Here is a 24,871-nt window from a genome sequence, read left to right on the forward strand (position 1 = left end):
TGAAAAGGCCATTCTTTTATTATTAATTAATTACCAAAAGAAAAAAAGAAAAAGATTTTTGAAAGCTTGTTAGTTTGTAACTCATCTTTGTACTGTATTTGTCACCTAAGTATGACATACTGTAGTACTAACTGACTGGGGGGGGGGGGGGAGCCACCCTGCCTATACACTTGTCTCCAAAAAATTTTCCGTCCAGCTATTTACTAGTGGATGTTGCTATCTGCAGCTGACTACCAATCAGCTGGCTTTCAGTAATCTAGTAAATTACTTTTGTTGCCTTACTGACAAATAATACAATTTGGTGCTACTCATTTTATGTATAATGGACTGATACAAAGCAACACTTAATAGTTTCAGTTTGGATGTCAACATGAGAAAGCTCACCAAAACCTGGACTACGCATTAATAAATCCTACATTCTACATCTCTGGGTGCTGGCAACTGGCAAGATGAACATGGGTAGTTCTGTAATGAAAAAGATTCAGAAAAACTGGAATCTGAAGTGCAATGTAAATGAAGAACTACTTTTACCAATTTTCAGATACCCATATTTACATATGAGACAAAATAGTCCTGTCTGTAGATATTTATGCTGCACCTCACAAACACACTGTCATAGATGGTGGTTGTAAGAGAATCTATAATACCAAATAAATCCTTATACCGTTGTATTGACCACATTTAGTTAGTTGCAAATTAATATTTATTTATTTATTTATTTGATTTATACCCCGCCTATCAGGGCGACTCGTCCACTCTAGGTGGCTTACAATATAGGATAAAACAATAAAATGCAGAAAAGTACATAACTGTATGATAACAATAGTAATAAAATAGAGGGATAATAAAAGGGGAAAATAAGAAAGATCAGGTACTGACTGGAGGGAAGGCCTGGAGGTATAACCATGTTTTTAATTGGGTTTTAAAGATTCCCAGCGTAGGGGCCGTGTGAATCTCCGGAGGGAGGTTGTTCCATAGGCAAGGAGCCACCGCTGAGAAGGCCCATTTTTGTGTTTTCTCCTTCCAGGCCTCTCTCGGCGTCAGGCTCCTCAGCCTCACCTCCTGGCTCGCACAGGTGATCCGGGTAGACCTTGGTGGGAGCAGGCGTTCCGCCAAGTATCGAGGTCCTAAACCGTTTAGGGCCTTATAAGTAAGCATTAAAACTTTGAAGTCGACGCGGAAACGAATGGGCAGCTGATGCAGTGCAAGAAATATATTGGTATTTTCTCACTCCAGTAAGGAGTCTGATCGCCGCATTCTGCACCACCTGGTTTCCACATCAGTCTCAAAGGCAGCCCCACGTAAAGCGTGTTACAGTGGTCTAATCTTGCCCCCATGTCTAGATAAGGCCGCAGCTGGGCAATCCGCCAAAGGTGGCAAAAGGCAGTGCAGACTACCAACGCCACCTGCATTTCCATGGTGAGCGTTGGGTCCAAATATATGCCCAAGCTGCGGACCCCACTCTTCGCGGCCAGGGTCACCCCCCAAACATAAGTCACCCAAGCCACCAGCCACGGGGGCCCCCACCCTCAGAACTTCCGTCTTGTCCGGGTTCAGCCTCAGCCCATTCTCCTGCATCCATTCCAGTACGGCCCCCAGGCAGCGCTAAAGGGACTGGACGGCATCACCTGCAGTTGGTGAAAAGGAGATGTAGAGCTGGGTGTCATCGGCATATTGATGACACGATGCCTCATATCTCAATGACCCCTCCCAGCGGCCTCATATAGATGTTAAACAGCATTGGGGAGATAATCGACCCCTGTGGGACCCCACAATTGAGATTCCACGGGGCCGAGACACTCTCCCCAAGCTGAACTCTCTGGGGGCGGTCCTCCAAGAAGGAACAGAGCCAGGCAAGCGCCAGGCCACCTATTCCCAACTCGGAGAGCCTCCCCAGGAGGATACCGTGGTCGACGGTATCGAAGGCCGCCGAGATGTCGAGGAAGACCAGCAGAGACATTTTGCCCCTGTCAGCCTCCCTCTGTACCGTGGTGCGGCCTGAAGCCCGACTGAAACAGATCCAGGGCATTTGTTTCATCCAAGTAGGCCTGAAGCTGATCGGCCACCACCCTCTCGACCACTTTGCTCATGAAAGAAACATTGGCGACGGCCTGTAATTGCCAATTTCATCCCCGGCCAAACTAGGTTTCTTATGGGCCTAATGAGTATCTCCTTGAGGGCAGATGGAAATCTGCCCTCAAGGAAAGACCCATTTATTATTACTGTGGCCCATATAGATAAGTGGTTGAATTTCTATTGTTATTTAGGAAACAGATGGTCTTTCAACGGAAAGCATGATTCATATAAGGCTCTCCCTTTCCACCTGTTTGCCATTCAGATTTTTTTAGATGCCTTTGATTTAAATGAGCCCATTAGTCAGAAAGGCATATTGGCTGAAATCCTGTTTAGCATCGTAAATTGCACTAGAGTACAGTAGTTGCACTGAATTAGTGGGGAATGAGCTAGACCTACTGTGACTTATTATCCTAAAGTCAGCCACAATTAGAATAACATTTGAATCTGTAGAATTGCTGGAGGAGGTGACTCATCAAATCACCATTGATTTAATAGGCCTACTCTAGTGCATTTTACTATGCTAAGCAACAAGACCTCAGCCATTCTTTTCTAAGCTCATAATATCAACTGTAATACTTTCCAAATAGAAGAACAAATTTTGTGTGGGCAGGGGATGCCCAATAATTTTGACAGCAATTGTTTTCTCATATTGACATAAACCATTTATTCTTAAGATAAAGAAAAGTGATTTCAGCAGATCTAATGATTAAACCCTTTATTTCCATGTGTCAGCTTTTCTCAATCGTACACCTAATGGATACAAAAGTTAACCAAAGTTGATTCTACCATGATACATATAGGTAGTCAAAAGAGTTTGCTCCTTTAATAGCTCAATAACGTATCAAAAGCCTTATTCAACAAAGCCAGATGCCAGTAGGCTAGTTACAGCACACAACATAGCTTTCCATGTGCATCTATGGACAGCCATGGCTAAATTGACTATACAGAAAGATCTGCACTGAAAATAAAGCTTTGAAAATAAAGGGGTTTTTAAAAAATTGATTTACTTAAAAATATTTTATGTGATACTGTGTCCCAATCTACACATCTATTTTACTTCCATAATCCCATCCCTTATTAACTGCATGAGCAGCATTTATACCCCTGCAAATATTTCATTGGACCACTGTCTTCATCAATCACAGTACACAGCACATAAGCAAACCTTATGCAACTTTAAGCATGCTATCCCATATATGTGTGCTCACAGGTGAGCCTCACTGATTTCACTGGGGCTTACTCCTAAGTAAGTGGGTGTAGGATTCCAGCCTGAATCACATTACCCTTTGAACAGCATTATGTGTAACCTCCTTTTCTCTACCCTTCCTTTTCAACAGCTTGATTGCAAACGGAATTGAGAACAGGGGACTGGAAACTGGCACAAGTTGTTCATAAAACAAGAAATCCACCAACATGTGCAAGAGAAGCACATGGCTATACCAAAAGTTGGCAAAGAGAACAGAGTACAGAACAAGCTTGTAATTCTGCTGCCTTTCAGCAAGTAGAAACACAAACATGTTCAGCAAAAAGATGTAACCCACCCTAACCCTTACTTGTGGACATACTTTAAAAATACCAGTCACAGACAGTGGATTTCTAACATTACATAAGATTAAAAATGTTATTGATTTTGTTTGTTATGCCTAGCCCAAGGCCCTATAATAATATTATTTCCAATGATTGTAGAATTATGCAAGTGCCCACAAGGAAATAAAGACACCCCTTGGTTCCAAAAAGTTTTACTTATTCTGGACACTGTGACACTGGACTTCCCAGGAAAATCAGGCTTACAATAAAACTGTATTGATGCAGGAAAAAAATAGATTTTTAACAGTATATGCTGAATAAATTAGGAGCCAGACCAACAATCTGGAAGCATCCTAGCAATGGATGGTCTCCTCAAAAGTATTGAGATTCCATCCAACAACATGTGGCAGGTTCTCATTCCAGGGTAGAAGGACCGACTTCTCTCTTGCATGGTAAAAAGAAGTCACATGTTAGTGCACACTGGCAGTTATCTTCACTTCTTGGCTGCCATCCCCGTAAACAGTGAGCCCATCACGATGGCAGTAAGAGTCAGACCTTGAGCTACAACTCGTGCCCGCATCATTAGCTGGGACCGGCGAGTGTCACCCCTCTTGAAGCAGATGAATCCATAGGTCAAAACACCAAGTGTGACAAGGCAGCCTAAGGGGAAGGACAAGAAAAAGCAGTCTAAAAGAACACACCAGACTCATGTTACCTCTGTGGCACAGTGGTTAAACTGCAGTGCTGTAGTCAAGACTCTGCTCATGATCTGAGTTCGATCCCAACAGGCTCAGGTAGCTGGTTCAACGTTGACTCAACCTTCCCTTCTTCCAAGGTGGGTAAAATAAGCATCCAGATCGGGGAGGGGGGGCACATGTAGCCTGCATAATTAAATTTTAAACTGCCCAGATAGTACTTTAAGTGCTGTGGGGTGGCATATGAGTTGAAACAATAATAAAAATCTTCAGATAGTCAGTCTTTGACTAGAGAAACCTTTGTTCACCTACATTTATCCTCAGGTTCCCCTTCATAGAACTGATTTCCTTCAAACAAACTAAACTAAACTACCTGGCCTCAGGGCAGGGATGGTAAAGAATTCCACAAATAGAAAGGATTAGGACAGTGAAGCCATTCTTTTCTGGCATCCAGTTTCTTCAAAGAGGGAATGGCTAAATGTATACTCACAAAGGCAGCTTTATGCTTCACAGAGTGTCCTCATTCTGACAGGCAAAGTGGTAATCACATGGTAGTTTAAATACTCCAATTTTTAGCTTGAGAACCACTCCTTTAGCTGCATGGATAAGTTTCAGTGCATGAGTAATATGCTGGGGTCCAGCCCTAGAACATGCCTGGCTCTCCAGATGTTGTTCAGACCTCTGTTCTTATTAACCCTAGCTAGCAGAGACAATGGTGAAAGATAATGGAAGGTGCAATTCACCAACACAGAGTCTCCCTGATTCAGATATAGCCAGACTTCACATGTTGTTGTTGTTTAGTCCTTAAGTAATGTCCGACTCTTCGTGACCCCATGGACCAGAGCACGCCAGGCCCTCCTGTCTTCTACTGCCTCCTGGAGTTGGGTCAAATTCATGTTGGTAGCTTTGGTGACACTGTCCAACCATCTCATCCACCAACATGTGCAAGAGAAGCACATGGCTATACCAAAAGTTGGCAAAGAGAACAGAGTACAGAACAAGCTTGTAATTCTGCTACCTTTCAGCAAGTAGAAACACAAGCACACATTCAGCAAAAAGATGTCACCCACCCTAACCCTTACTTAGCATGTGGTCACCCTAACCCTTACCTGTCTCATCTTATGAACAGACTTCACACAGAATCTAATAAAAACCCTGTGACAAACTGCTAGATATACAGTAGCGTACTGCCTAGAATCTTATGGACAAGTAACACTTGTATAAAGGTAAAGGTTCCCCTTGACAATTTTTGTCCAGTCATGTCTGACTCTAGGGGGCGGTGCTCATCCCCGTTTCCAAGCCATAGAGCCAGTGTTTTGTCCGAAGACAATCTTCCGTGGTCACATGGCCAGTGCAACTTACACACGGAACGCTGTTACCTTCCCACCAAAGTGGTCCCTATTTATCTACTTGCATTTGCATGCTTTCGAACCGCTAGGTTGGCGGGAGCTGGGACAAGCGACGGGAGCTCACTCCGTCACGTGGATTCGATCTTATGACTGCTTGGTCTTCTGACCCTGCAGCACAGGCTTCTGCGGTTTAGCCCGCAGCGCCACCACGTCCTGTATAAAGGAAAACTGCATAAATCTTGGCAGCAAATTTCTACTCGCTAAGGAGGTATTGGTTGCATTCCTGTCTGAGCACCCAACTATGTGATTCGGCCCACACCTAGGAATGCAACCAGCAACTCCTTGATTTCCTGCCACGATTTATGCAGTTTCCCTTACACATGTATAAATCTGCAATAGGATTTTGGCCATTTTGGCCATTGAAGCCTTCATATACAAAAATCCTGTCAATTTCTCAACAGTTCTCTTAATCTTCAGTCTAGGCTACTGTTGATCATTTGACAACTTGAATCCAGTTTCCCCTCTTTCCCCTTCGCTAGGAAATATCTGGCTTCGCTCCCATAACCTTGGGCAATATTCTGGCATTGCTTAGAAGCAGGTTAAGCGTTTCTCATAATTTTTAGTACCAGGAGACACCGCTCCCTCTCTCTCCTGTTGAAGTCGATCAAACGGTTTCGTAATTCCCTGAACTCGGTCGCTGCATGTAACACACCCCACACGGGATTTCTTGCCTTCGATGAAGTTTCCTGGGCCTTCCACAGTTATGCAACAGGCAGAGACATTCAAAAGGTGAAGCCTCCACTAGCGCGGCATTTTCCCACACTGGCACCAGCATCACCCGGTGGTTGCCAAGGAAACCTGCAGGGGCCCTGACCGGGGGGGGGGACCCCAACCTCAGCCTGTCCCCCCCCCTCCCTCCTTAGACCGCTGATTTCCCCTTCCCTCGCTCACCCTCCGGCTCCTCCCGCCTTTCCCGGCCTCCTTCTCAGGCTCTCACCAATGGGCACGAAGGGGTTCTCCTTGAACTTTCGTGGAAATTTTTCGGAAAAGGTCTCCGTCCTGTGCATGGAGGTTGGAGTAAAACCTTCAATCACGGGGGGTTTGTTGGGGTCAAACGAGGGTGGAGAGCCCTGATCCATCGTCACCTACACCGAAGGGCGTGCAGACCAGCAGACTTCGCTTTAGCCACTTTGAACCTCTTCGGCCGCCGTACAAACGAGGCGATGGGGAGACGATGCGATGTTTCTGACCAATCATCTCTATTTTACTAGGATCTCGAAACGACCAGCATGCAATACGAGCTGCTGGTTCTTCCCCCACACCGCAGGGTTGCTGGGAGATGTAGTCTTACTAACGCATTCCGGACAGGAATTCAACCTCATTGTACGGCAAGGAGAACTACAATTCCCATCGGCCATCGGGGGAAAGGCTCTATCTCTCGTGGTTGCTCGGATTGCGCCGCGGAGGCTTCGACAGTAGGAACCGCGTGTTATTAGACCCTTGGTTCCGTCTCGGGGGCTGCTGCTTCTAGTCCGGTACCGCGATGCCGAAACTCAAGAAGAACCGGCGGCGCAAATACAACTATAATGTCAACCGGAAGAAGCTGAATAAGGCTTTCCGCAAACGGGCGGCGCCTCGAATAAAGTGGTGAGGGACTAAGAAAGAAGAAAACCTGGCTGGATTAAGGGGAGGGCGAGGGACGCTCAGATCTGGCTTTCGGTCTGGCACTAGATATCTTGTAGAAGAGATTTTATAGATGTTGTCAGTGCGGGACGTTGCTTTTTTAATGTCCTTTGCAGTAGTACTTTGTTGTGTCGTTTCGGTACTGATTTTCCAGAGGTCCCTGAAATGTGCTGGATCTTACTCATTGTGTTGGAATCAGCGCTGAACTGCAGGGCAGACTGCGGTGAAGGGTGCTGTAATTAAAATATGTTTTTTTGGGGGGGGTCTAAAGCTAAAGCTATCAGACTTCCGATGTTTCTGTGGATGAATATTATGGCGAGGGCTTCACATTTAGTAGCTTCCCGACGACTTTTTAAATGTATAAGGGCTGGAACCCTTCACAATGACAAAGCTGTTTGTCAGTGATGGAGTTCCAGGACGTACCGAACAATAACATTCAATATTTTAGAGATCTCCCAGGGCAGGGACATGCCAAGTAAGTCAGCTGTATGGTGGTTACCAGAAGAGACTTTATTTGTTCATCTCTGCAGTTCCCAAATCCGGCAAGCCTGGGATAGGACCAAATCTGTATCACAGAATTTGGCTGAAATGGGCCTGGCTGTTGATCCTAACAAGGCTATTCCGATTCCAAAGGCAGCACGAAAGGTGAGTGCTTTGTGAGCTCCCAAGTGCAAAGGTATGAATCAAAGTTTACAGGTTGGGACAGCACATAGGTTTTGGCTTGGGTGTCAAGTGCAATGAGAGGGAGGGATTAATGACACCCTAACAAATCAGTGTATATGAAATTCTACCAATTTTGTGGTGCCCTTAGTGCACAATTGATGTTGACATTGAAATCCAGATGATCTGGGAGATAATTAAGATGCGTTTGTGGTGACTGCATATTCTCAGAAAATTACAATGACTTGAGTTACATTGGTGTTCATATAAGGTTTGTGTGACTTTCTGCAGCTAATTGCAGCTAACTGACAAGATGCCAAGGTGAAACCCAGTTGTGTAATGGAGCAGGTGACCAGAGACATGACTGACATACCCTAACATGTGGTCACTTACCCACAATTAGCCATGGAAAATTACACAGTTCTGACATGAACACCAATAGGATTCTGGCCCTTGTGTCTAGTTTTGTTCAAGTACACAATTCTTGCACTTTTCTAAAGACAAAGCATGTGTAACTTTGATGTTCAGTAGTGTGTTACTGTCTAGCATAGTTTCTGCAAATCAGCATGATAGTATTTTAAAAACAACCATAAGATGAATAAACACTGGAATGTTAAAATGAAGTTCAGAGCTTGAAAAGTTATGAAGTGATGTCCATATACACTATATTTCTGTGTACAAGTTCAAGCATATCTTCTCCCTTTTTTCACCCACAAAAAAAGGTGATGAAGATGGAAGTGGATGGACAAGAGACACAGACAAAAACTGTACGGAAGCCGTATGTACTAAATGGTTGGTATTGCCTTTATTAAGAATGTGCCTGAATGAACAGTGCACTGATTGGAGTCAGTGTGTGCTATGACCTTTAGGTGACACTGAAGCCCAGTCCTTGTCTGGGTCCATGCAAGGATTTGTGTTTCCAGTTTTCTGTGAAGACTCCATCCCTGTGAATGTGGAAACATAAATGATAAGACCATGCTATAGGCTGGACATTGCTAGCATGACAGAAGGGCACAAGCAGCAGCCTGCAGAGATGGGTACGAGGGGGTGCTGATAAGTACTGAGCCTTTCCCAGAAGAAAATTGAGCTAGAAAGCTATAAATTGCAGGGTGTGTTGGCCAATTTGTCTGTATTCAATGGTGCAAAAACCTATGATTTTAACTTACCTTTCATGTTCAGGTCCAAAGTGAACATGGCGGCACCTCCAGAAAAGTTCAGTGTGGAAGAGCACAGGACCATAACCAAGTTCCTGTTTCTCCAAGGGAAAGGTGCAAAGCAGATCCATGATGAAATGTCACAAACTATGGGTGACAGTGGCCCTTCATATGCAACAGTTAAACACTGGGTTGTCAGTTTTAAAACTGGCCCTTGAGAAACCCAGTGGAAGGCTTGTTTCTGTCTCTGTGCCTGCAAATGTAAAAGCCATCCATGACATGATCATGGAGGACCACCGAATATCAGCCAAAAGTATAGCTATATATCTGAGAATATCATGTGATAGAGTTGGTGCCATTATCCACAACGACTTGGAAATGAGAAAGCTGGCAGCAAAGTGGATCCCCATACTTTAGACAACCAAACAAAAGAGGAAATGTGTAGAGTCATCAGTGGCTGTTTTGGAACATTTTGCAAGAAATGAGTGATGAGACATGGATCTACTGTTATGTTCCTGAGACAAAGGAACAGTTTAAGGAATGGAGGCACAGTGGTTCCCCCATGCCAAAGAAGTTCCGAGTGCAAAGTCAGTGCAGAAGCAAATGGCAACAGTTTTTTTGGGGGGGGGGGATAAGAAGGGAGTTCTGCTGGTTGTCTACCCCCAACAGGGTTCAACTGTCAGTGCAAAATATTACTGTGCTTTATTGACAAAGTTGAAGCAAAACAAGGAAAAACATCGAGGAAAGCTCTCCAAAGGTGTTATCCTGTTGCATGACGACACCTCGTCACACACTGCAGGTGAAACAATGACAAAACTGACGTCCTTAGGCTTTCAAGTGATGCCCCATCCACTCTATTTTCCTGACCTGGCTCCTTCTGGCTATTATATGTTCCCTAAACCCAAAAAACACTTAAAGGGACAATGATTTGGGAGTGTTCTAGAGGCAGCTAATGCTGCAAATGAGTGGTTACACCAGCAGTCGTAAGAATTTTATTTGCAGGAACTTAAGAAGCTGCAGGACAAATGTCACAAGTGCATTGACTTCCTGGGGGAATATGTAGAATAGTGTGACAGTTACAGCTTCCTAGCTTTTTTTTTTTCTGGGAAAGGCTCGATACTTATCAGTACCCCCTCATATTATGTTTTATTTTCCTTCCATTCATCAAGAGAAAGGCCCCATCAGCTTCCTTAAGGCAGCCACAAGGAAAGGAGTGAGAGAAAGACTTTAAAAAGACAAAGAGCATTGTTTTTGATTACTTCTTGGAAGGGCAATGCAGGGAGTCTGCTGTTCTGCACTTGTTCTTTCCCTCTACCCCTCCCTAGCTTTCCTGTTCCCTGGGTGTGAAATAAATGATGCTGCAGCTGCAGACTTCCATGGCATAATCAATTATTTTGCAACAGGGAAAGTGAAGAGGAATCATTTCAAAGATAAAGAGATAACTCCCCTTATCCATTGCCTCAAGCTCATTGTTTTCCTTCGTTTTTCTTCCTCCTTTCCAACTTGTACTTGTGACATGTCACTGCAGAATTTAACCCAAAGGGATATGTGGGTATGTTCTAAGACCTCTATTCAGAGCACATTACCATAGTCACTCGAGACTGAAGGATGCCTACAGTTATGTGGGTATGACACTCTGCCATGTTAATGCCTATTCTTTTTTCTTTGCCTCCAAATCATGGAAAGGCACAAATATCCCTAGTTCAGTTTGTATTTACACATTTGCCTGAAAACAGTGTAGAATGTATTGTGTTGATGGAATGCTACATAGTGAAATCCTGTATCTGAACTATTGGAGTGCATAGGTCAAGAGCTGTAGTTGCCTTTGGAATTGCCCAAGTGATCTCTGGAGGCATTTAAAATGTTTTGTTATAGGGTTTTTGAATGTATGGCGTATCTCATAGACTGTACTTGAAGTAGAACCTTCCCCATCCTCTGTTAGAATGTGAAGAGTAGCTCACTAGCCACCAGGATAGCCCTCTAATCTTTAGCACAGTAAAACTGCTTAGGGATATAGAAAAAACTTGATCTTACTCTCCTCTCATAGTTCCCACTTACTCAAGCTATAGTTATTATATGTGCTAGATTTAACATTTCAGATCCTCAAGTAGTTAAACACATATTAAAGTTTGGACTAAGTTTTTACAATGGACTTGTTATGCCAGGCACTGTGGGCCATTTACATCTTTCATAGAAGATCTGGGCATCTATTGCCAGAAGGAATGTGAACAATTCCCATCTCTTAGTTGAATCTTCCTGTTTTAGTTTGGTCGTAACAGGTTCGTAAAGTGAGCAAATGTTTCTCTCTATCTCATTGTCTTCTCTTCCTAATGCTCAGAGTTGGAAGCTGAGGCCAGCCTTCCAGAGAAGAAATCACAGACCCTCTCCACAGATCTCATTGAATATGTCCAGCACATGATCAGGAATCATGCTGAAAACTACAAGGTAGGCACACCTGTTACAATAACTTGGAAGGACCGAGAGCTCTGTTTTGAATGTTTGCAGCTCCTGCCATTAAAATTTCAAAGCTTCAGAACTTTTAGATATGTCTGATAAATAGTTGATGGCATTAATTGTCCAGCTGCTTCTTTCTTCCTTTCACTCACGCTGCCCTGTATAACTTTTTCCCTCTCAGAAAAAAAAACATGATTTCTCTGAGTGAAATTCTTTTGGAAATTCATCTACCCTCTCAGTGAATCTACCTTTTCTGATTGCACTCTTGTGATTGCCTTTTTTGTTTGTTTGTTTTGTGCACAACAGAGGGCAATAAAAGCAGAGGTACAACAAAGCACAGCCAGATAGTTCTTCCAGGAATTAGCCGAGTCCTTGAGGCTCAGTCACTTGAGCGTGTGCCTGTGTTTATGTATCACTTTGCACCCCAATTTAGAGAGAGTAAATGACATGCTAAAAGAAATCCCTACTTCCCCCCCCCCCCCAGAAACGTATTGGAAAAAACAGGGACTGTTTCCCCAGGTGTCCTCTGAAGGGGTGGGGGAGAGCTTTTGGAGCAGCTTGGTTAGGAACACCTGCAGGCCTTAAGTTGCCAGTTTCCTTGAGGCTGACTTGGACTGTTTACTTTCAGGGTGTGGGAGGCCTTTGAGAGCCATCAGTTGCCATAACTGCCTACTCTTCTAATTTTTCATTTTATTGTTTACCCTCCAGGCTATGGCTCGTGATGAGAAGAACTATTATCAGGATACACCAAAGCAAATAAAGAGGAAGATTGATGTGTATAAACGCTTCTATGCTGAGGAGTACCAAGCCTTTGTTGCTTCTCTTCAGCAAGAAAAGATGGATCAGCAGTGATTTTACTTACCTCGGCAATGGGCAGAAGAACCTTTATTGCTTATAGCTCTTATTACTAGTCTGTATTTAAGTAACTGGTGGCCAGAAACTGAAATTTGACTTGCATCCCATTCTGGCTTTTCAAGAGGGAAGTTTGGAAGGTATCTGTGGTGATGATGTTCCTGGCAAAGAGTGCTGCTCCATTCAGCTTACAGCATTCACCCAGTCTTGGGGTGCTGTTTCCTTTGGAGAGATCCTGTTCAAAATAAATTCCTTTTCTGCGCCTTGTATCAGTACAAAGCACAGCTAAAGGACATGTTGCCCGTGTTTCCTACTTGCAGAAAGGGTGCTGGGGTTCTTCAGTGTGTAAGCCTTTACTGTGATGAGCACATTGCATCAGAATCTGGTTTTAGAGAAGCTAACTTTGCCAGAGAGCCAAAGCAATGAGAGCCAAAACTGGAGGGATATGAACAGAGTAAGGAGGAGACAGGCCACCAAGAAAATGGACGCCTCCAGTGATATTTAGGCGGCTTTATTCGGGAGAGATAAGGCCACCTGTGTAGATGGTTTGTTAATTAGCAAACTAAGATTAGCTGCAGGTCCTGTTTATGGTAGTAACTCAGTCTAGGGAGGGGCCTTGATTGTGTTACAAGATCACATACCCCAGATGTTAGTCTGTCAGTTTTAGGGGTAAGATCCATATTCCACTAGTAGGAGCATGCTGAGATTTTGCTTCTCCTGTGGTGACTTCAAAGGGAATTCTGTTCCACCCTTGAGCCAAGGAGATTTTTTAAAAAGGTGTATAAACATTCCCCTCCATAAATAAGCATTTTTTAAAATATGCTGATTTACCCAATCTATGAAGCTGCCTTTGTTCAATTTTTCTGGCATTAGTCTTTCAATACTTTTAAAATTTCATTTGGAAGTCAACCCTGAAGTACCACTTTGCAGATGGAAAGTTGACATCAGCACAACACTTGTACTCTTTTTAGAAATACTTGGGAGGGGGAGCCATAGGCCTCTGTATGACTACCTCGCCAGAAAGGCCTTTTTTGCCAAGATAAAATCTTTCAAAGGGTCTGGAACCCAAAGGTTTCCCTGTTGCCTCCCCTTGCAGCACTATGGTAGGATGGTGTATTCCTGCGATTCCCCCAGTTGTATGGAATTCAAAGCCACATTTTTTGCATGAGAGGTAATGATTCAAATTTTATTGGAACAGAAGGGAGCAAACTTGTATAAACATTTGAGATTGAACGGTCTGTTTCACACAGACCACACAAAATCTAGGGCTAGGGCCCATTCACACAAACTTTGTGTATTTTCTGATGGAATAAATTAATATCAGGCAATCCGGTTCAGTGCAGGCAATGTTCTCGTGCTGTGAGTAAAGGAACATTGGGGGGGGGGGGACAATGGCAATGTTACTTTCATGCCTGAGGGAGCAAGCTACCTTTATTGGACCAGCTGACTGAAGACACAGACCTATTCCTTTCTCCAGTGCAAAGCCAGTTTCTTCCACCTTCAAGTTAAAAGGCAACATCATTGGCAGTTTTAAGTGTGGTACCTTGTCAGTTGCATATTAGGGCCACTGTTGTTTGGCTGCAGCCTATACCCGTGTCTTTACTTCTGTCTCAAAGCAAAAACACATTGTAGATAGCCCTTGATCTGAATGACTGAGAACAATCATAATACCACACCAGAAGAGATATGTTCAGCTACATTTGAGTAGAGTGCATCTGAGCGCATCTGTTCCTGCATAACATCCAAAATGTCTTCTCTCCCCTTGGCTAGCTCTTATCTGCAGCCTTGCTATAGGTGTGTGCTTCAGAAAAGCAGGAGACCTGGAACTGTGCATTGCGTACTATGGGACAACAATTCTTACAGGAAGACACTTGGCAGTAGTGAATATATAGGAAAGACTGCTCACCCCAGAGGCATAGCTGCTGCAATACAGATAGTCAAGCAGGAAATGGTAATCATGCAAGGACATCTGGTATCTTGCAAAGGAAACTATGGCAGCTATGCTACCAACTACTCACTGGGTGTGGTCATTAGCTGGGGGCATAACCTTTTTAAAGTGCTGGGACATCTCATCAGTGTAGTTGGGTGCACACATTAAGACCCCTTTGTGGACACCACATCCAACTTTCCACTGACTCCAGCTAGGCAAGATCAGCCTTCATCTTGCCCAAAGCACAGCAAGGGATTCTAGACGGCAGTCCTAACCTGTCACTGTGTAGAGTCCCTGTTTTCATTCCTATTTGTTACTATATATCTTACGATTGTAGGTCCTGTAAGAAAAATTGTAGTCCTTACTACAATTATTGATGCTGTAGTTTATTAGGACTGTATTCTGCGGAGGTCAGGAGAGCAGCTGTCAACAGCGATCCTCCCAGGCTGATGCAGCAGCCACATGATCTGCCCCGACTGGATTTCCTTCTTAACTCATACAGAAGGCTCTGTCTCCAGGGTCAGACAGGAAGCCGGGCTCCCTTACTCTAGGGAATGCTTGAAAGGGAGCTTCTTTAAATAAAGAGGAGCCTAATGCTGCCTTACAGCATGGAAAAGTAGCTGCCACAAGGAACAGAGTCAGATTGGATCCATCCAGTTAGAATCTTAAGTTGTGAAACTTTTAGATCTGAGCAAGGAGTTTGATCAGCAGGCTCTTCAGGTGGAGAACACTGTTGGCGGTGGCCAGGCCAGCATATGTAGCACTTGTGGGCAAAAGAAAGAATTCCCTCTGACGGTTCAAGGTGTGCAAGCCCAGTTCTTTACGGAGTTCTGCCATACTCAGCGCATCACTCTTGTCCTAGAATATATGGACAGACGTTCATTTCATCAATAGCCCTCTGATTCGTCCTCTTAAGAGAACTATATTTTGCCACATGCATTTATTTACCAACTTTCATGCCTCTTGACAAGGATTAGCATGTGAATTATGGCTGGGGCAGATACAATTACAGCTGACACTAACCATGCAAAGTTAGGGACTAAATGCCAAATCAGTTCAATATAGGCAAACTCCATGCAGAGGAACAAGGAATTTAGATAAGTGAGGCCTTTAGACCATTCATTCATTTGTTCATTCGTTCATTCATTTATACCCCGCCCATCTGGCCTAAAAGACCACTCTAGGTCTTTTAGGCCAAAGGTTCTTCAGATGAGGAACCTTTGGCCCTCAAGCTGTTTCAGAATATAGCTCTCACAGCATCTCCCCACTGGAGATGCTGGATGATGTGGATGGGAGTTGCAAGTCAAAACATCAGGAGGGCCAGTGGTTCCCTGCTTTGCCCCAAATTTGGAGAGGAACAATTGTGGCCCTCCAGAAAGTGGCAGATGGCTATTCCCATCATTCCTTGCCATTGGCTATCCTGGCTAGGGCTGCAGAAGTTACATATCATCTGAAGAACCACAGTTGCCTCTGCTTGCTTTGTACAGTCAGACCTGAAAAGGTCAAGGAACCCACCTGTTTGTTAGCCAACACTATCAAAGGTAGCTGAGGATCTTCTGCAAGCAGGCAGTGGAGCTCCTGCCGGGCAGTGGGAAGGCGAAGGCCATCTGCAGAGTCCACCACAAAGACCAGAACGTGAGATTTGCTCAGATATTGGTTCCAGTAGAAGCGCAGATTCTGGCTGCCACCAACTGAGATAATGAAGAGGTGGATGTCAAAATGTGTAGTAAATGAGCATATAGCATGTTTGTGCCCCGTCTCCAATGTCCCAGGACAGAGAAGGATTTAAATGGGGACAGGCATTTGTTCAGGTAGGCGAGAAAATAGCCAAGAATAGTTTTCTCCCCCAGTGCAAAAAGAAGTAAATTCATTTCACGTCTAGGTCTTCCAGACACCAACCACCACAGCCATACAACAATGCGAGGTGTGATGGTTTATAAAGAGTCCTGCTTTTCTCTCCTGCACAACAACAGCACCCAGTTATTTCTGTTTCCTCCAGTTATGGAGGGACTCACCCTCTAGGAGATCCAGTTGGAGCCCATCTGCCTGCAGCTGCACTGAACTGAATCCCTGAGTGGGTGCGATATGCTTCTTTGCTTCTGTACTGCAGACATAGTGAATGATGCTGCTCTTTCCGGCCCCATCCAAGCCCAGAACCAAAACCTGATATTGACAGGAATGTGGCTATAAAGAGAAAAGTTTGAGATTAGTCCAAGCAAGTGGTTCCCAGCCTTGGGTAAGCCAGGTATTCTTGGACTGCAACTCCCAGAAACCCCAACCAGCACAACTGGTGGTGATGGCTTCTGGGAATTGCACTCTAAGAACACCCAGGTTACCAAGGATTGTAAACCACTGTCTAGCCCATGTTGTGATTATGCAAGACACTTCTGTGCTTAATACATGAGTGGTTCTCTCTATTCAAAGGATTACAAAACCAGACCTTGTCAGCTTCTTGCTGGTAATGTGCAGAGTTCTGCACAGGTGATCATCATGGCAGCTCATTAATATTACAGTCTGGACCCGTTCAGGCCTATAAAATTCTCAATATTCTGACAGACCTCACCATCAGCTGGGGTGTAAACCTGTTATTGTTGGGAGCAGTGACCACCTGAGATAAACTAAAGTATGGGCAACACTGACAGAGCTAGGATAAAATGGTGTGAGATAGAGGGACTCTTTGTTTTCTTTTTCTGTTGCGAGAAGAAACATCAGAAGGTTCTCCTCTTCTCGTAGGAACCGTCAGGGACCAAACAGATGCAAAAAAAAGCAGATGATAGCGTGAGGCTTTCCTCTTCTGTAAGAGGCAATTTTCAGGAGCACTCCCACCATCACCTCCTAACCAGCCAGTCTGCCCCACTTTCAAGGCCAGCTACAATGACTTTCCACTGCAAGCAAGAGGAGCATCTTAAACTAGGTGTGAGGAATACATGTGCCTCCAGATACCATTCAAGAGCAGCTCCCATCAACTCTAGCTGGCACACTAGCACTGAGAAAGGATGGGTGCTAGAACCCAAACACGTCTGGAGGAGCACAAATTTCTCACATCTGGTTTAAGACTGATTCGTGGGTTCTTGTAACGTTGGCCTCTTAAGTGGGAGTGAGAAAACACATTACTAAATGCTAAGCGGGCTGAGAAAAAGGATTTGTCACTCTATCAATCTCAGAGGTAGGAATATTTGGCACTGTAGAACCTATTGCCGAAAAGCAGGAGTGATTTCTTAATCTTGCAGGTAAATTATTCACTCTGGGTAGCCGTGGTAAAATTAATGACAAGCTGTGCAAAACTTGAAGGGTTGATGCAAGTATAAATAGGATATGCCCTAGTTTAAGCTTGCATCACATTTACAGAAAAGAGTATTACATTACATATGATAAGCAAAGACAGCCACATCCTAACAGCCTCTGTTCTCTTTGGTTAGTGCAATTGTCTATGACTCTGAAAGCTAGTCAAAACACTGGTGCTGGCAAAGGGTATGTGGGGTGGGGGGCAAGGGAAATGACTGAGATGCATCAGCACACCGATGCAATTTGCCCCCGTGGATTTGACTGTTCCAAATTAACTTTGGCATGACATGACTAAGAAGCAGGTGGAAAAGATTTAATGGCTGGCCTAACGCTAAACACGGAAGGAGCCAATTTAATCCTCCTAGCAAAGGTGATCCACAGCCAGGGTTCTTTCACAAAGAAGGCATTGTCTTGTTTCCCCACCAACCAAATCTTTCTTGACAGGGTGGTGGAACATGTAACAAGACTGCTAAAATCTCTTCAGTTTTCAGACAGGGTCATGTAGGAGGTGGCTTTTCTTCACCTATCACCACTCCAAACAACGTACGTCTTTATAGGGGAAAACCAGTATCTTGAACTGTGCCTTGAATCACACTGGAATTAAATTTAGTTGGCATGGGATTAGTTTGATACCACCAAAAGCTATACTAGAAATCAAAACTGGCACTTTACATTAGTCGCCGTTTTTGAGCAATCTTCAAGGGCAGTAACACAGAGCGCTCACTGCAGTAGTCTAAAGGGAAGATGACTGACACATGGATCATTGTGACCTCATTCAGTCTTCAGAATGACTTAAGAGGATGAATTAGCTCAGGTGGCAATTGCAGTAAAAGTAACTTGCTGAAGCTTCTAAGAAAGTAGAATACCAGCTGAACTGAGACTGAAGCTCTTTTGTTTACTAGCACTATTATTATTCGGCAGCCTATGCAAAGTTCTGCGAGCTCTCAGTACCAGCTAAAGTAACTTGTCTTAAGCTTCATGGGGATGTTTGTCTATCCGGATAACGTTCCACTTCCAGAAACCCTCAGCAATATGGCTAATGATATGGGACTGTGGGAGTTATAGTTGAAAGTGTCTGGTGGGGCAAAGTTATCTCATTCCTGCTCCAGCAGCATTTAGGCTCCTTCCTGAGAAAGGGGATGGAGGCCATCTGGATAGATGTCCAGGGAGCTGGCTCCAGGAAGAGCTGCCAACCTCAGTAGAAGCCTATCCAGAATGTCACTTAGGGTGACGACAAGAGCTGCATCTCAAATAGCAAAATGAGAACTCCTGCCTCTCTCCATCTTCGTATAGCTGCAGTACTTGCTTTTGTGCGTGCTGGATCTCCTCCTGTTTAGTTTTATGCAATGACTTCAAGCTCTAAGTTTAGAGGAGCAACGCTGTGCCTGCTAGTTCCATCGGCACTCAACCAAACCAAAGTGAGATGGACACTCTAAGGCTATCTCCACATCTTCACTGAGATACTTTTTCACACATTCTGTGAGAATCCATGTACGGGTCATCTCTTGGATCACAACTGTTCTTGCGCGCGCTCTCTCTATATAGCATCGCTGAAGCAAGACTTTCATAAGAGGAAGCCATGTTGATTCTCCCCCGGTTGTCAGGGTGCTTAAGAATTCTGTGTTCAGCCAAGATTTGCAATTTACAGAGGCTAGTTAGTTTGTTATCGCCTCACTTCCTGCAGGTCCTCTTTTAAAATGTGTTGAATTCTTTGCTCTCTCATCTTTTGTACAGAGAGGCATGTCTCTATGTATTTGTACCCAGTATTGACTTTCTAAGCATTCTTTGGTTATTTGCCACATGAATCTGGTAATCTTAGCCCTGCAACTATACCTCTTGTCATCTCTCCCTCTGTAGGGGTTCTTTAGCACCTCCCCACTTCCCAGAAGGTTACTCCTGGTCACACGTGAATAATATGAACATTACCAGGGTTTCCTGGGTAGAGAGTACTCAGAATTGGTTTATGATTCCTTTCTTCTGGTGGCCATGTGCAGCTCGCCCCACGGCTATATACACGTCGACTCTTCTTCCTGGGAGGCACAGTTTGGAACTCCCCATCTCTGGCTCTGCAGCCAGAGACCCAAACCACTGACCTATCCAGCCAACTCTGTTAACGAGGACATGGAATACCGCGTAGGGAACGCCCGCCTCTGATGTGTGGATGTTGCTGGGATACCCCCTCAATCGCATCCACAACATCTTCGGAAACCCGTGTCCCTTTCAGTTAGCTACCAAGCGCTTGTGCCGTGTCTCCTCGGGAGGCAGGGGACGTATCTGCGCGCCCCCCCCCCTTCGGCCCACCTTACCTGGCTCTCCTTGGGCGCCTTGCGCTCTAACTCTGCCCGCAGCTGCTGCTCCCAGCGTCCCCTCCAGCCGATACAGCTGTCGTTGACGTCTCGGAAGTAGATCTTCCAGGCGATGAAAAGGAGGGAGCCCAGGGCGGCCACCGCGGCACCCAGTGCCAGGCTCAGGTGCCTGAAGGCGCCCGCCGGAGGAGCCATGGCTCAAAGGAGCAGATTAAAGCCACTTCGGATCCAGCACAACACCCGCCCCAATCCGGATGTGTCCACGGAGAAAAGCGCCCTACAAGCCGGCTCGGTTTCTCCTCCTTCCGCCTTCCCTTCCCTTCTCGCCCCGCAAGCTCGCAACCTGCCTCTGCCTGCGGGGCGAGCAAGTGCAGCCGCCGCCCGCCTCTCTCCACCCGATGCTGAGCGCTTTGGTCGATCCGAACCGAACCGCCGGAGAGTTTCCCGGCCGGTGGCAACAGCAGCGCTGACGTCACTCCTGGCCTTAAAGGGGACTCGCCGGCTCGGCTTCCCTCCGGGGAAGTAAGCGCGAAAAAGAGGCGCCGGTCCACACCCCGCGGCGGCGGGCTCCTTTCCGCGAGGGGAAGGAAGCGCCGTCGCCCCTCGGACTCTCACCAGCCGGCGTGAGTTCCAAAAGGCTCGCCTAGTGCAGCCAAAAGAACGAAGAGTCCTGTGGCTCCCTGAAGTCTAACGTGCCGATTACAGCCAGAGCACCGGGATTGGAAAGGGCTCGAGAGTCACGTTACACACCAGTTTCACCTGACTGGCGTTGGTTATCCAGGGCGTTGGAGAGAAGCTTTCCCAAGCATTACTTTGAGAGGTCAGAATTTGGATCTGGAATTTTTTAAAATTTATTTCATTTTTATTTATTTTTATTTTTATTTTTTTGCTGCTAGAGGATATGTTCGATCCACTGAACATCTCTCCAGTGGGGACTTCCCCTATTTATACTCTATTGTGGTAATAAAACCTGACTGCTTTGCCTGCCTTCTAAGACCAGTTTTTCTTCAAAGCCGGTATGGTGGTTTGACAAAAACTGCAGCCCTGAGTATGCTTAAGAAGGGCGAAAAACCTGCCTGAACTCAAGATTCACTTTCAGGTAAACATGAACAAGAATGGGTGGTACTACTTGATTCTTAGGTGGGGGTTCCTCCAAACCAAGTGTGGTCAGGGCCCAACTATTGGACAACAAGATAAGCGGAAGGATGTTTACATGGTGGTAAACGCTACTGAAATCATTGGATGAGGTGAATGTATGATTAATATGGCAACGAGGATGAATCAGCTAAAAGAAATAAGGACAGAGAGAGCAGTTGGCTTGTTTTAAAGCAGAATCCACAATGATTCAACCCTGGAGCCAGTTTTCCATCTCAGGAGTGAAACAGAGGACATGGAAAGTAATAATAAAGAAAAGTGCTTTTGAGCATATGCAGAGGACCTCCTCTTGACCACTGAATAACCACAACCACAATTTAGTTTCTTACCACCTTGTGCCCAAGATCTGAAGAAGTGTTACATCTTTGATTGTGTACATATTTATTTAATTAATTAATTTAATTTATACCCCGCCCATCTGGTCTTCCGACATACACAGAAATCTAACTCAGTGGTTCTTAACCTTTGTTACTCGGATGTGTGTGTTTTTTTTTAACTTTTTTAATTATATAAATCCATCCATATTGGTTTAACATCGTGTCACCAGGGTACAGCTTATAATCATTTGTAAAACAACTACTACACACATTATACTCCTAATCTATACAACATCCTTCTAACCATTGATAGAATAAGTCCCATGTTTGGTAATATTTTGTATCTTCTTTTCCTTTGATTTTCAGTGTTAGTCTGTCCATTTCGGTGCAGTCCAATATCTTTTTAATTATTTCTTGATCCGTAGGTGTTCCCTCATTTTTCCAGTACTGTGCATAAATAATCCTCGCCGCTGTTAGAATATGCAGTATTAAATATACATTTTGTCTATCAACACTTTCTGGTATTATACCTAACAGAAAGAGCTCTGGCCTAAAATCTACATGTTTTTTGATTATTTTAACAAGCCATGTATGTATTTTGTACCAAAATTTTTTTGCTTTATCACAAGTCCACCAGAGGTGATAGTAGGTTCCAGTTTTTTTTATGACATTTCCAACATTTACTTGACCTGTTAGAGTACATCTTAGCTAATCTATCAGAAGGTAAATGCCATCTATAAAACATTTTATATAGATTCTCTTTATAAGATGTTGCCATTGTCATCTTATAGTTTCTAGACCACAGCCCTTGCCATTTTTCTAAGTCAATATTGTACCCAAAATTTTTTGCCCATTGAACCATCATTTCTTTGACCTGTTCATCCTCCATTTTCCAATTTAGAAGGTATTTATATACTTTCCTAATTAATTTGTCATCTGATGTTAACATTATTTGGTCAAAAGTTGTCTGTTCTTTATAAAAATCGTACATTTTTAGGTCCCGTTCTATCTTGATTGTATTTGCATTATAGACCACCACGATGCATCTAACCCCTGGTCTATAAGGTCTTGTTTTGGCTTTAATTGCCTATCTTTGTCTAAAATATCTGTATTAAGTCAAAATTTTTCTAACATTCAAAAGGTTGGGATGAACAAATGCTTCTATGGGTGAAACCCATCCTGGTATTTTTGTGTACATTTTCATTTTTATTTTTTCCCATATTATATACAAGGAGTTTCTAATATAATGGTTTTGAAAATACCTATGAGATTTGGCTTTCTGATACCATAAAAAGGCATGCCAACCCAACTGCAGATCATGTCCTTCTAAATACAGAAGTCTCTTGTTTTTCAGGCTAATCCATTCTTTCAGCCAAGTTAGAGCAGATGATTGATAATATAAGGTCCAGTCCGGTAGACCAAATCCTCCGTTTTCCTTGGATTCTTGGAGCATTTTTAGTTTGATTCTGGCTTTCTTCCCTTGCCAAATGTATTGTAGTATCACTTTGTTTAGATCGTCAAAATATTTCTTCTCTATTTTCACTGGCACTGTTTGGAACAAGAAAAGTAGCTTTAGCAAAATGTTCATTTTGATTGTTGCAATTCTTCCTAATAGTGATAGTTGTAAGTTTTTCCATTTTTCTAGATCTATTTTTATTTGGTTAAATAGTTTCATATAATTATCTTCTTTTATAGTTACACATCTAGCAGTTAAATATATTCCTAGGTACTTAACTTTTTTAACTATTTGTAAATCTGACATCTTTGAGAGTTGATTTTTTTGCTTGGCTGTTAAGTTTTTCACTATAACTTTAGTTTTTTCTTTATTTATCTTCAATCCTGCTACTTTCCCAAATTCATCGATTTTGTCCAGTAGTCTCAATGTTGTTTCCAATGGGTCTTCCAATATAAACACCAAGTCGTCTGCAAATGCTTGTAGCTTGTAGCTCTCGTCCTTTATTTTGGTACCTTTAAAGTTACTCGGATGTTTTTTAACTGCAACTCTCAGAAACCCCAGCCAGCACAGTTGGTGGTGAAGGCTTCTGGGAGTTGCAGTCCAAAACTCCTGAGTAACTCAAGGTTAAGAACCAGTGATCTAACTGAAACTTTTAAAAGGGATGTTACTTAGGCCAATTCTGAATCTATGCAGAGGCTTGAGTTTTATTTCGCCACTTTTGAGCTAAAGTAATGATAACTAATTGAACTGGAGTACTTTATTGTGGACCAGGAGCTGACATTTCAATTCCTCACTGTTCCTCCTGAGAGAGGAGCCAGTTTGTGTGTACCTTGGAACAGCTACACAGCTTCAGGGCACTTCCAGAAGAAGGGAATGGTAAATCACTTCGGATACTCTGCACCTAGAAACCTTTGGAAAAGGTTGCTGAAAATAAGGAATTGATATTTATTCCACATATTGTGGAGAATGGCCCTTTCTCTTGGAAACAGGAAACCTCCCTTTTCAAAATACTGTAAATTCCATCTCCTCTTTCTGACCTACAAAACATAATTTGCAATAGTACGAGCTGAACTAGAGTGTTAAGTCTTCTAGGCATTAAGTAACTATGCAGCCTTCCAAAGGTCACAAAACATGTACTGTATGGTTCTGTTTAGATATAGCATATAACACTCCCATTTCAGAAGTGTGGATGCAGGCAAAGGGGTAATTTAACATGTTTGAGATTTAAAATACATTTGCAGCTGCTTTGTTTTTCAGAATGTAGGTCATGCTCACCAGTAGTTTCAGAGAGGTAAGGTCTGCAATGTTAAGTGCCACAGTCTCTCACTAGATAGGACCATGTCATCTTCTCTGCATTCCCTCCAGATTGTATATGTATATAAACAAAGCAACAGTTGGAAAACAGTAATTAGCAGGTAGACAATCAAAACAATTAGGCAAAGGAAAAAATAGCGTCTGTTGCAATAGTGTCCTTTTCAATGTCAACTTGCATAAGGCAAGCCAGACAATGGTAGAAATCCAGTAGCAAGTAAAAAGTAGAGTAGATTCATTGAATCAGTGGAAATTTAGTGAGGCAACACGTGTTATGTTCCATTGATTCAATGGGTCTACTCAAGAGGGGACATGGTGGTGTTGTGGGGGTGGTGCTGTGGGTTTAAACGCAGAAGCCTCTGTGCTGCAAGGTCAGAAGATCAGCAGAGCATAAGATCGAATCCAGGTGAGGGAGTGAGCTCCCGTTGCTTGTCCCAGCTCCTGCCAACCTAGCAGTTTGAAAGCATGTAAAAATGCGAGTAGGTAAATAGGTACCACCAGACGTAACCATGGAAACTTGTCTATGGACAAATGCTGCCTCTACGGCTTGGAGACAGGGATGAGCGCGCGCGCACACACACACACATACACCCAGTCAGACACGACTGGACTGGAAATATCAAGGGGAACCTTTACCTTTACCTTACTCCCGTTACTAATC

The 24,871-nt window shown here is 43.8% G+C and overlaps 3 protein-coding genes and 1 long non-coding RNA gene across 5 annotated transcripts; 1 reads left to right on the forward strand and 3 right to left on the reverse strand.

Annotated features, from left to right (window-relative positions):
• Positions 1-3,799: 3,799 nt before the first annotated feature.
• On the reverse strand, positions 3,800-6,900 carry HIGD2A (HIG1 hypoxia inducible domain family member 2A). Its single transcript, XM_020791135.3, has 2 exons — positions 6,645-6,900; positions 3,800-4,263 (listed from the first exon to the last, which is right to left on the reverse strand). Exons 1-2 carry the CDS (start codon positions 6,784-6,786, stop codon positions 4,097-4,099), a joined length of 309 nt encoding a protein of 102 aa, XP_020646794.1. The 5' UTR covers positions 6,787-6,900; the 3' UTR covers positions 3,800-4,096.
• A 102-nt stretch (positions 6,901-7,002) lies between these two features.
• On the forward strand, positions 7,003-13,789 carry NOP16 (NOP16 nucleolar protein). Its single transcript, XM_020791123.3, has 5 exons — positions 7,003-7,294; positions 7,861-7,975; positions 8,713-8,782; positions 11,483-11,589; positions 12,307-13,789. The coding sequence occupies exons 1-5, from the start codon at positions 7,191-7,193 to the stop codon at positions 12,448-12,450; spliced, it is 540 nt and encodes a 179-aa protein (XP_020646782.2). The 5' UTR covers positions 7,003-7,190; the 3' UTR covers positions 12,451-13,789.
• On the reverse strand, positions 8,774-20,297 carry ARL10 (ARF like GTPase 10). 2 transcript variants are annotated; one of them, XM_078385583.1, is made up of 4 exons: positions 19,972-20,297; positions 16,396-16,564; positions 15,896-16,071; positions 8,774-8,934 (listed from the first exon to the last, which is right to left on the reverse strand). In XM_078385583.1, exons 1-4 carry the CDS (start codon positions 20,164-20,166, stop codon positions 8,776-8,778), a joined length of 699 nt encoding a protein of 232 aa, XP_078241709.1. In that variant the 5' UTR covers positions 20,167-20,297; the 3' UTR covers positions 8,774-8,775. The 2 variants fall into 2 exon arrangements, with proteins under 2 accessions (XP_078241709.1, XP_020646769.3); XM_020791110.3 differs by lacking the exon at positions 8,774-8,934 and adding an exon at positions 13,607-15,238.
• Positions 20,298-21,861: 1,564 nt separating this feature from the next.
• On the reverse strand, positions 21,862-24,564 carry LOC144586778 (uncharacterized). Its single transcript, XR_013541805.1, has 2 exons — positions 24,175-24,564; positions 21,862-22,991 (listed from the first exon to the last, which is right to left on the reverse strand). It is a non-coding gene; the product is annotated as an uncharacterized LOC144586778 (long non-coding RNA).
• Positions 24,565-24,871: the final 307 nt, after the last annotated feature.

Source organism: Pogona vitticeps, chromosome 2 (genome assembly GCF_051106095.1).
Source record: "Pogona vitticeps strain Pit_001003342236 chromosome 2, PviZW2.1, whole genome shotgun sequence".
In the NCBI taxonomy this organism is placed as follows: Eukaryota; Metazoa; Chordata; class Lepidosauria; order Squamata; family Agamidae; genus Pogona; species Pogona vitticeps.

Bases quoted from the DNA above. Each gene is read 5' to 3' on its own strand.
- HIGD2A (XM_020791135.3), bottom strand. From the start codon at position 6,786: ATGGATCAGGGCTCTCCACCCTCGTTTGACCCCAACAAACCCCCCGTG. The intron at 4,264-6,644 runs GTGAGAGCCTGA...CCTTCCCCTTAG, and splicing joins GAACCCCTTCGTGCCCATTG to GCTGCCTTGTCACACTTGGT.
- NOP16 (XM_020791123.3), top strand. From the start codon at position 7,191: ATGCCGAAACTCAAGAAGAACCGGCGGCGCAAATACAACTATAATGTC. The intron at 7,295-7,860 runs GTGAGGGACTAA...TCATCTCTGCAG, and splicing joins GCGGCGCCTCGAATAAAGTG to TTCCCAAATCCGGCAAGCCT. The intron at 11,590-12,306 runs GTAGGCACACCT...TTTACCCTCCAG, and splicing joins ATCATGCTGAAAACTACAAG to GCTATGGCTCGTGATGAGAA.
- ARL10 (XM_020791110.3), bottom strand. From the start codon at position 20,166: ATGGCTCCTCCGGCGGGCGCCTTCAGGCACCTGAGCCTGGCACTGGGT. The intron at 16,565-19,971 runs GTAAGGTGGGCC...TTCTCTTTATAG, and splicing joins AGGCGCCCAAGGAGAGCCAG to CCACATTCCTGTCAATATCA. The intron at 15,239-15,895 runs GTGGGTTCCTTG...CATATATTCTAG, and splicing joins TAGTGTTGGCTAACAAACAG to GACAAGAGTGATGCGCTGAG.